The sequence below is a fragment of the Chenopodium quinoa genome, unplaced genomic scaffold (genome assembly GCF_001683475.1).
Source record: "Chenopodium quinoa cultivar QQ74 unplaced genomic scaffold, ASM168347v1, whole genome shotgun sequence".
NCBI classification, from domain to species: domain Eukaryota; kingdom Viridiplantae; phylum Streptophyta; class Magnoliopsida; order Caryophyllales; family Amaranthaceae; genus Chenopodium; species Chenopodium quinoa.
In genome coordinates this window covers 5,563-17,058 of record NW_018742598.1, presented here as the reverse complement: position 1 = coordinate 17,058, position 11,496 = coordinate 5,563, and the positions used below count along the sequence as shown (strand labels likewise).

Here is an 11,496-nt window from a genome sequence, read left to right as displayed (position 1 = left end):
AACAATTAAATTAAACCCTCCCAACTATATGTACATGAACCTCTTAAATTAATTCAACATGAACATTATTAAAATCTAATTTTATATAATTAAAACTACTCATAATAATTTCATATTAATCTCCCATAATAATAATAATAATTGAATAAAAGAAAAGGAGAAGAAAAGAATTGGATTTGCGTAGGAAATAATAGGCAGAACTTTCAGAGGCTATAACTCCTTCGATATAGCTCCGAATTGGGTGATTCTTGAGCCTAACCACAAGGATTTTTCAAGAGGAATTTGTGAAACGTCACTACCCTAAAAACTGACCAGAAGTTCCCGAAAATTGGCTTCAAAGATGAACGGGATGATTTGTGTAAAATTGAGGAGAAGAAAAGAAGAGAACTGGTGTGAAGAATGTGAGAGGTATGAAGGGATATTTATAGGCTAGTATGAGCATGAATTATGGTAGGAAAATGTAGGAAAAATTATGGTAATTAGGGTTTAAGAGATTACTTGGAGAAGTGAGCAAAGATTTAAGGAAAGTTTTGATATTTGAAGGGATTGTGTATAATTGAATATGGAAGGTATGTATGTCATGAAAAATATTTAAGGAAATTGGGATTGCTTGGGGAATAATTAAGAAGAATGAATGGCAAGAAAATATAATGATTGGATATCAAAAAGATGGAGAATTAGAATTATGGAAAATAGGAGATTTTAAGAAGATAATTAAAAATACAAATTACCAAAATATTTTCCCAAAATCTTCATGGGATGGCCGAAATTTTTGAGCTTTCCTAAGCTCATATTTTCGGCCCTCCTATTTAGTATTTAGGAATATATTTTGCTAGTTTTAAGGAATTAAAAATAATTGTGTAAATAATATTTATTGTAATAAATAATTAAATAATAAAATACCAAATATTCACCAAATAATTTAACTAAATAAAAATCAGATTTTCAAATAGGAAAATCCGAAATTATTAGCTAATTAATTGGGATTTTCGGACCTAACAAAATATAGCTTTTGCCTTAATTAAAATATCCGAAATATCTAAATAATCCGGTTTTTAAAATAGGATAAATGGATAATAAATCTTATCCAAAATAATAATTTGTTTTTAAAATACTTTTGGCGCCAAAATTCAAATATCATTTTTGCTCCAAGATTTAAATAGTAAGTTGAAAATACGTATGAAAATAATAATTAATTGGGAAAATACGTATGAAAATACGGGGTATTACAGTCTACCCCACTTAAAATAAGTTTCGACTCGAAACTTAGCCAAAAGAAACGAAAATCATTTTGAAATTATTGGTTCATGCACATCCTAACTTGACTCAAGACTCCAACTAAACTTAAATAAGACTCGAAATCCCTAAAAATGACTCGAAAAGTAGACGCGCGAAACTCTATCGCCCTCTACCCCCCTTAAAAGGAGTTACGCCCCTGTAACTCGACCACTAACCTTAGGCAAATAGTTCTGGGTAACGTTTCCTCATATCAGCCTCAGCTTCCCATGTAGCCTCTTCAGTTTTCTGATTTGACCACAATACTTTCACAATGCTCACATCCTTGTTCCTTGTGCTCCTGACCTTAGAGTCAAGAATCTTTACTGGTCTTTCCTCATAAGTCAAATTCTCATCCATCTCAATGGTTTCTGGTTGTAACACATGTGTCACATCAGGAATATACTTTCGGATTTGGCTCACATGAAACACATTGTGAACCCTTTCAAGCTCGTTAGGCAAATCCAACTTATAAGCCACTTTTCCCACTTTCTGAATGATCTCATAAGGCCATATGTACTTTGGGCTTAATTTCCCTTTCTTCCCGAACCTCATCACACCTTTCATGGGTGAAATTTTCAACAAAACCTTTTCTCCTACTTCGTACTCCTCTTCCCTCCTTTTCAGATCAGCATAACTCTTCTGTCGATCTTGGGCCACTTTAATCTTTTCTTGGATCAACTTAACCTGCTTCACCATATCCTCAATTATCTCTGGTCCAAGAACCATAGTCTCACTTATATCATTCCACCATACTGGACTTCTACACTTTCGACCATACAAAGCTTCAAACGGTGCCATCCCAATGCTTGCATGGTAACTGTTGTTATAAGAGAACTCTATCAAATCCAAGTGGTCTTCCCAAGACCCTTGATACTCCATCACACAAGCTCTTAACATGTCCTCTAATGTCTGAATCGTTCTTTCTGTCTGACCATCTGTCGCAGGATGAAATGTTATGCTCATTAACAATTTAGTTCCCATCGCCTTTTGCAAACTTTGCCAAAAGTTGGACAAAAATCTTGAATCTCTATCCGAAATGATATCCGTGGGTACCATGTGGTACTTCACCACAAACTTCACATAAGATCTTCCTAACTGATCCATGGTCCAAGTACTTCTCATGGGTATGAACGCTGCTGACTTCGTCAACCTGTCCACTATCACCCAAATAATGTCATTTCCTGCCTTGGTCTTCAGCAAATCTCCCACAAAATCCATAGAAATCGAATCCCATTTCCACTTGGGCACCTCCAAGGATGGGACCTTTCCTTGAGGCCTGCGATGCTCAATCTTCACCTTCTGGCATGTCAAACACTTAGCCACAAATTCAGCCACTTCTCTCTTCATATTGGGCCACCAAAATGTCTTCTTCATGTCCTTATACAACTTATCCCCTCCAGGATGCATTGAATAGGGAGAATTATGGGCTTCTTCCATCAATCTTTTCTTCAAATCACCAAGATTCTGCGGTATACACCATCTTCCTTTAAAACGAATACTTCCCTCATCACCAATGGTGAAATCCAACACTTGTCCTTCATCAATCTTCTTCTTGATTGCTTTCAACTTCTCATCTTCCAATTGGCTATCCCTTATCTCATCATAAATGGATGGTTGAACCACCAAGGCATTCAACATCCTTTCCACTCCACCATGTTCCATCACCTCCAAGTTCAACTTATGAAATTCCACACACAACTGATCTGGGACTACCATCACATTCACCGTATGTTCTGACTTTCTGCTCAAAGAATCTGCCACCACATTAGCCTTTCCCTCATGATACTGAATATCCAATGTATAATCACTCATATACTCCAACCATCGTCTCTGTCTCCCATTCAAGTGTGTCTGGGTGAAAATGTACTTCAAACTCTTATGATCCGTGAAAATCCTACAAATCACCCCATACAATCCAAATCTTCAAGGCAAACACAGTTGCAGCTAACTCCAAATCATGGGTTGGGTAATTCCCTTCGTGAACCTTCAACTGCCTCGAGCATACGCAATCACCCTTCGATTCTGCATCAACACACATCCCAATCCCAACCTTGATGCATCACTATACACGTCATATAGATCACTCCCTTCTGGCAAAGCCAGCACAGGTGCTGTGGTCAACCTTTCTTTCAAGATCTTAAATGCCTCCTCACACTCTTGGGTCCATGAGAACTTATGCTCCTTCTTCATCAAACTTGTCATGGGCTTTGCGATCCTTGAAAAATCCTTCACAAACCTTTTGTAATAGCCTGCTAAACCCAAGAAACTCCTTACATCTGACACATTCTTTTGGGTTGGCCAATCACTCACAGCTCGAATCTTGCTTAGGTCCACTGAAACTCCGTCCTTGGAAATCACATGGCCCAAAAATGCTACTTTCTCCAACCAAAACTCACACTTAGACAACTTGGCTTACAACTAATGCTCTCTTAAACATGACAACACTTGTCTCAAATGCTCCTTATGCTCTTCTTCATCCTTTGAATATATCAAAATATCATCAATAAACACCACTACAAACTTGTCCAAGTATGGCCTGAAAATCCTATGCATCAAGTCCATGAACACTACAGGTGCATTGGTCAAACCAAATGACATAACTGTGAACTCATAATGACCATAACGGGTCCTGAAAGCACTCTTTGCAATATCTTGCTCCGCAATTCTCAACTGGTGATAACCCGATCTCAAATCTATCTTTGAGAATACCCCTGCTCCTTTCAACTGGTCAAACAAATCATCGATCCTTGGTAATGGATACTTATTCTTCACTGTCACCTTGTTTGACTCTCGATAATCTATACACAACCTCATACTTCCATCTTTCTTCTTCACAAACAATACTGGAGCTCCCCAGGGTGATGAACTAGGCCTAATATAACCTTTCTCCAACAAATAATCCAACTGGGTCTTCAACTCCCTCAACTCAGCTGGAGCCATCCTATATGGAGCCTTAGAAATGGGTCCAGTTCCAGACACTAGATCGATAGTGAACTCAACATCCCTCACTGGTGGCATATGAAGAATCTCATCCGGAAACACATCTGGAAACTCTTCTACAACAGGAATACCCTCTTCACCTTTCTTTTCCTCACTTTCAACCTTTTGAACACTACACAAAAACAAAGGACAACCCTTCTTAACCAGCTTATGTAGTTGCATTGCAGACACAATTCTCAACCCCAAGCTTTTCCCTTCCTTTTTATACACTACTCTGGTTTTACTTGGGCTAGTCAAGGTGACCTTTTCAGCCGCACAATCAATTTTTGCTTCATACTTTCCCAACCAATCCATATCCAGAATCACATCAAAGTCATTCAAGTCAAACTTGATCAAATCAGCCAGAAACTCAACCCTAGAGATGGAAATAAGCACACTAAAAAACAATCTCGAACAACTCCTCACTTCCCCAGACTTAATAGACACATCTAGAGAAACTGACTCAGGACTCTCTAACCCGAGACTCCCAACTACTTCCTTAGAAATAAAAGAATGCAACGCCCCTGAATCAAACAAGACTTTCACAGGAAAAGAACTTATAAAGAAAACACCAATTACCACATCATTAGCAAACTCAGCCTGCCGACTATTCATCACGAACACACGACCCTTTGGGGCACCTCCCTCACCACTACTGGTTCCAGCCTTGGTTGTAGGTCCACTAGACTGAGGTGGTTTACTAGGTGTACTAGACTCTTTCACTTTACCAGACTTGACATCAGCTTCCTTCTTGAAACACTCATACTCATGGTGTCCCAACTTCTGACAGTAACGATAAGTTACCGGGTTTCCCTCACGGTCCTTCCCTGGGTGGTCTTTTTCACACCTCTTGTAGAAATACTTCTTCTTGGGCTTCTCACCCATTTGGTTCCCATTCCCTTTATGGTTGGATGACTGTCCCCCATTCCCCTTCCCAAAGTTCCCCTTGTCGTCCCTCCCATCTCCAGAATTCCCTTGGTAATTTCCATTAGGCTTGTGCCTCTTTTCACCCCCGTGAAAAGAGTTTGGGTTCTTCCTTTTCTCTCCCACTTGCTCCATCTCCCTCCCCTTAATTCCGTACAGATGGGCTGCACGGCCATAGACTTCATCTAGGGTCTCGAAAGTCACTCTCCCTAGCTTCCCTTGGAGGGTCAAGGTTAGGCCTTGCTCAAATCTTTGAGCCTTAATGGTTTCAGTAGGGACTACTTCCAGGGCAAACCTCATCAACTCAATGAAATTGTTGTAGTATTCACTGATTGACATGTTTCCCATTCTTAGGTTGGTAAACTCCATACATTTCTGCTTTCTAAGGTAGGAAGGGTAAAACTTTTCTCTCAAGGCCTTCTTGAACTCATCCCACCCAAAGTTTGGTCTTTTCAGCAACTCATCCTTTCTTTGGGCCCACCATAAGTCAGCTTCCTCCCTCAAGTAGTAAACCCCATTGTTCACCCTCAGCTCACTTGGGCAATTGATAGCATCAAACAGCTTGTCAAACTCCCTAATCCGGTTTTCAAGGCTGGCTGGGTCCTCTTTTCCCAAGTAAACAGGTAGTTTAGCTGCAGCTACCCTCTTAAAGACTTCACTATAGGCATCAAGCTCAGGATTTCGGTGTTCCCTATTCACCACCTTCGTGATGTTCTTAGTAATTTGGGTCAACTGCTTAAGGACCTTTCCAACTTTGGAACCAGTGCACATACTCCTTAAATGTTCCCTCATTCTTGGAGACATAATTCCTGGGTATGATTATTACACTTGGAAATCAAAACAAGTTCTACTCATACAAGCATTTAATTCACTTAATAACATAGAGAAATTTCAAATAATTCATTTTAATTATTTCATTAATAATTAATGAAAATACAACTTTGTCACTTAGGACAATTATTTAAACATGAAACAAAAACATAGTTCAAAAACAATCAAATAACACTATGGGCATAACCATCTTCAATAGGATTATAATCCGGATCATCACTTCTATTGCTTGGTTCGGCCATGAGAGTTGGGTTATAACCACTATAGCTTGGAATAAGGCCTGATGAGCTTGACCCAGATTTACTTATATTTCTGTCTGGGGCAAGAGTGTAACTTGGGCTTTTTGTTGAACTTACATCCCTACAAGGTTGGCTTGAAGAAGATTTGGGGTTTTGGGCTCTTTCTTTTGCCGTTTGAGAACGAGTTCTAGGCCTTTTATCAATGTGGAATTGGGCTTTTGGGCTAGAATGTTTGAAGATTCAAAGCTCAAAGATTGGCTAAGAGTGTTAGGGTTTGGTGAGTCCGACTCACCGCGGAAACAAACCCCGACCCAAGGAACCACTCGCAATAATTAAAATCATAAAGCATAAATAAATAATCACTAAGAAAAGATAACGAATCTTACCCTCGAAGCGAGCTTCGCCCAAAAATCGGGGCTCTTACTTGAAAGCTACGAGCACGTCAAGCGCCGCGCCTCCAACGGTATCCACCCACAAAAAGGCGAACACAACTTTAAGGTCTACTACCTAGGGGTTAGCGAGGTCCGACCAAAACCCGAGTGTTATATGAGTTTAAGAGTTTTTCCAATATTATGGAATGATCTTTTTAACTCCCACTCAAGCATCATTTCCTATGCCCAAAGTTGGGTATTTATAGGGAATGATGGAGTATGAAAATCTCTCCCATCAATGTGGGACAATGAGATTTTCTCATTTTATTTTAAAGCTAAAATAAAATTATTATGCAAACTAGTAATAAATCAACAAGTGTCAAGCATACATGAGAGAGTAGGTGAGGACCACTTGGAGATGGGGACCAAACTTGCTCCCCACTCTCTCCCTCACCTTGTGCCACATGGCAACCCACTTGCTCCCAACCTTCCCCTTATACACGGCCCTATGGCCCGAGCCAAGCCACGAGCCAAGCCCGAGCCCGGCCCGAGCCCAGCCCGCACCCAGCCCGCATCCACCCCGCACCTGGCCCGCACCCAGCCCGCACCTGCTGCTGCCGTGGCGCGGCGCGGCTGGCTGTGGCTGCAGCACGGTGTGCCGGCTCGTCTTGCCTTTAGCATTCGGATGCTCGGGGCACTCCGATGCTAGGGTATTTTCGGGAATATTGTTGATTTATTATTATTTTGCGTGTCTCGTCTTTTATTATTTAGACTCGACTTCCGACGATCGGTTTCGACGCTCTAAGCTCGAATTACCAACGTCTAATTATTTAACACTCGGGTGACGAATTAATTTCTTCCGAATTAATTCGTCGAGTTGGTTCGCATATATTTGCTTGGGTGTGACCCGAAGGGTTCAGTCAAGATTAAGCTGTAATATTAATTATATTAATATTACTGATCGGAAGCGGCCTCCACCCAGGCATTCCGATCACTTGACCTTACTGAATATATTAGCTTTCTAATAATTCTGAACCCGCTATCAGAATAATACACTTGTTCGAAGGACACTATTCCTTTCAATCTCCCACTTGTCCTTCCGGACAAGTGTGCATTTTGTGTATAGCCCTTATCCTATGTCTCTTCATGTCTCTTCATGAACTACAGAGTAAGATTACTAGTCATCTCTGTTACGTCCAGAAGTGTTTCTCAAAATCCGAGTTTGACTGTCAATAAGCAGATGATTTCTAAAATCCATCTGAGCACGACCATGCATTTTTCACAGTCTCGCTCTTCGAGAGGCCTTGTAAACAACAAGACATGTTCCCTATTGTTAGTAGGGGGACATTTCCAGTCTTGTAATGTAGCTTCTCTTACTAAGAGGACTCACCTGCCCAATATCTGTCTTTATAATCCCCAGTTACGGCGAACGTTTGGCGGATACCAAAGCGGATCAGTACTCAAACAAGAGATCTCCCACTACTCATGGTCAAAGGAAAAGAGTTCCGATAGTAATAATGAGAAAATACTTATGACGATTTTAAATCTCTTAAAGTATCCTCATAGGTCGATCCAGTATGGTTCTAAACCAATACCTGTGCAAATGATTTATATCCTCATAGCACAAGAAACGGTGCTATAAATCATACTACACACTAATCTCTGATGGTCATTAATCGTCCACAAAATATGACCTTGATTAGGGATAATTTTCGATTAAAATATTCAATGTTCACTTTAATAGGTGTTTCTTTATCCAAGCCATTGACTTGATACCCTTTTTTGAATATTTATTAAAATCGAATGGACTCATTATTTAATTCTAAACCACAATTAAATAGTTTTGTGGAATATTTAGAAATATTTTATTCCACTATGAAACTTCACAATGTTTCATCTTATGATAAATGGTTTTTCCCAAATGTTTAAAGAGTAATACTCTTCATAAAACATTCATAGAAATCACACCCATATTTGATATGCTTGATTTCTTTCATGTAATTATGAATGTTGTCGTTCATTTATTGCAAAGGTTTAGTTATAATTACTTTGCAAACCTTAGCATCTTCATTATCCACCATTTCCATAATAAGATGATAAAATTTTGAGAGTGTTAATGGATTACATGTGATTCAGGATTTATTGTCCAAGCAATGGCTCCCACTCATTTTCATGATTTGAGACCTTCTACTTGACAACCTACAATAATCAACGTTCAACAACGAACTTTTCCATTTAACATCTTTCCTTATTATTGCCTTTAAGGCAACAATATTCTCAACATATATTTTAGTAGACTCCCTGATGATGCCTTGCTTGGGTTTCACTCCAAGCGACTCACAACGATTTGGGACACCCTAATCACTTGTGATCATGGAAATTTTCCTTAAATTCCCGCACATTATACATGGATGCACATCCATGTTACCATTCTCAAGCCACAACACTTCTTGCCTCGTGCTTATAAATGGCTTCCTTACTAAGGATCTAATCCTTGTTAAGGTTTGTGCTTGCAACATCAAAACTCAAATTATATTTGTTTCCATGCGTCAAGAACTCATCCAACTACTTATCTAAGTTCTTTGGATGTTCTTGACTATAATCTAATGATCTAATACTTAGATTAATGTCGATTGGTATTATATACGTACTTCACATGCTCTAAGCATGTAAGTCATCTGACGATTCCATATCATAGCCTTACATGATGGATTTAATTCTAGAATGATTCTCAATTTTATTCCATCCATGTGACATTTAGCTCATACAGTTACACTGAGTCTTGCCAAATTGTTCGCTGTATGATATGATTGAAAATCTCTTACTAAAGTCTTTCTTGTTTGATTTAGTACTTATCCTAGCTTATACTTAGGTCAAACATTTACTTAGCTTCATACATATGGGTCGAAAGCCTTTCAAAGTCTTTCATGTTTAACATGGTAATTTCTTTTACTCATTTAAACATTTAATTAAGTCTATACCATAGAACTTAATTCCTAACATGTACTAAGTATCGTCTTTAGCTCGGTCCATTGTCGAAAATACTTTCAAATCTAAACATTTAGCATTTGATGGTTGTTTCACAATAGAGTTCGTAAACTTCTTGTTGGACCATTACTTTTGCTCCCACTAAACTTCTTGTTCATCAGAATTTTTTATGTTTCTCCATAAGTCAATCCTCTTATTAACTTTATGAGAAAACACGTTCCAATTCCTTCATGCAATGCTTCCTTTAATCCCATGACGGATTCCATGTGCTTGCTTTCAAATCTAGCATTATTTAGATTTTCAAAACCCTTAGACTATTCCATAGTCACTTCCAAAATTCCATTTTGGGAAGGCGGTTTCGGTATCTATTTTGCCATATTTCATATGCGCAACTTTGCTAGATCAATCACGAAAAGACTTGAGCATTCCGATTGGTGAATGGGATTTTATTAAAATCAACTCCTTGAAATTAATTATATCCTTTACAACCAATCTAGCTATGTATGCATATACATTTCCACATTTGTTAGTTTTCTCCTTGAAAACTTATTTGCAATCGATGGGTCTTTCATCTTTCATGCAAATTAATCAAGTTTCAAACATGATTTTCAAACATGGAGTCTATTTCGGATTTTCATGGCTTTTAACCATTATTCGGAATTTGGATTTGTCGTAGCTATCTTACAAGACATTATTCCTTTACTATCTAATAGTAAATAGTATGCTTGTAAGTCTTAGGTTTGTTTCTAACTTAATAGAAAATTTATAGGATTCAATCCAAGCCTTTGGTGAATTCTATACCTATACGGGGCAATTGCATCAAATACTGAGTTTTAAGGCGCTTTCAAAGCCCTTTTATTATGTTGATCTTACTCCAACATCTTTAATGTTTTGTGAGTAATGAATTATCTTCTAAGGCACTTGTAAAGTCCTTTTGAGTATTCTTGATCAAGCATTATCACGAAGTCCTTTAAGGTCTTCCGAGATTCTCAGTTCTAGTTTGTTGCTAAGATCGATGGTCATCGAGTTCATTTTCCTCCCACTTGTCGTTTTGGAAACGTGTTACTTTCCAGAAAGACACTACTTAGAGCAACAAACAATTTTTGTTCTCAATTAGGATGTGGAGGTAATACCCGTAGTCTCACTTGAATGCTTACAAAGAGACATGTATATTGTCTTTGGGTAAAAGTTCGTTGTGAAACAAACAGTTAGCTCCTACTTGAGCTATCTTAGTCTTTATTGAGCCATTCAGCTCCCACTGAGTCACCTAGCTCCCACTGAGCCACTTTGCTCCCACTGAGCTAGTGAACTCCTACTGAGACTAAGAGCCTTAGACATATACTTGAAAAGACTTTTAGAAGTTATTTCTATCCATAACTGAATATGGCGTCCTTTCTTAGCTTCGACACATTGTTTAGTGTAACATTAGTCATTTGTGCAAATCTTTAAGAACTTTATAGGAAGGGTTGTGAACCATCATTGTTCGAGTCATTTCCAAATGACACCGTGGTCTCCGTGAAGACACACTATGTTCTTTGTGGAGTTATTTATGAATATTTCCATTCATAACTTTGAGATAGTCACGCTTGGCTCAAGCAAACATCGCTCGATCTAATCTAGACATTTTGATATCTTGCCAAGTCGATTCTGTACTTCACCGAACTCTTGAGCTACTCAAGTCAAGTTTGTTCACATTTGATGAATATAGCCATATCCTTTCAAATTCTTTGTGAAACGTTGAAGTAATTGAATCCTCTTTAGCCTTCGGAGTCAATTGTCTATACCAAGGACAATAGCTCTCTGCTTTGTTGGTTTCAACAAGTAAGACTTTCTTGTCTTAGAACGATTCCAATTCAAGCAACTATCAAGAGCCTATTTAATAGAGC

General features: G+C 38.6%; 1 protein-coding gene across 1 annotated transcript; it reads right to left on the bottom strand.

Annotated features, from left to right (window-relative positions):
- Positions 1-3,696: 3,696 nt before the first annotated feature.
- Positions 3,697-5,985, bottom strand: LOC110721161 (uncharacterized protein K02A2.6-like). The gene has a single exon (XM_021900291.1). The coding sequence runs from the start codon at positions 5,983-5,985 to the stop codon at positions 3,697-3,699; it is 2,289 nt and encodes a 762-aa protein (XP_021755983.1).
- Between the last annotated feature and the right edge of the window lie 5,511 nt (positions 5,986-11,496).

Bases quoted from the DNA above. Each gene is read 5' to 3' on its own strand.
- LOC110721161 (XM_021900291.1), bottom strand. From the start codon at position 5,985: ATGTCTCCAAGAATGAGGGAACATTTAAGGAGTATGTGCACTGGTTCC.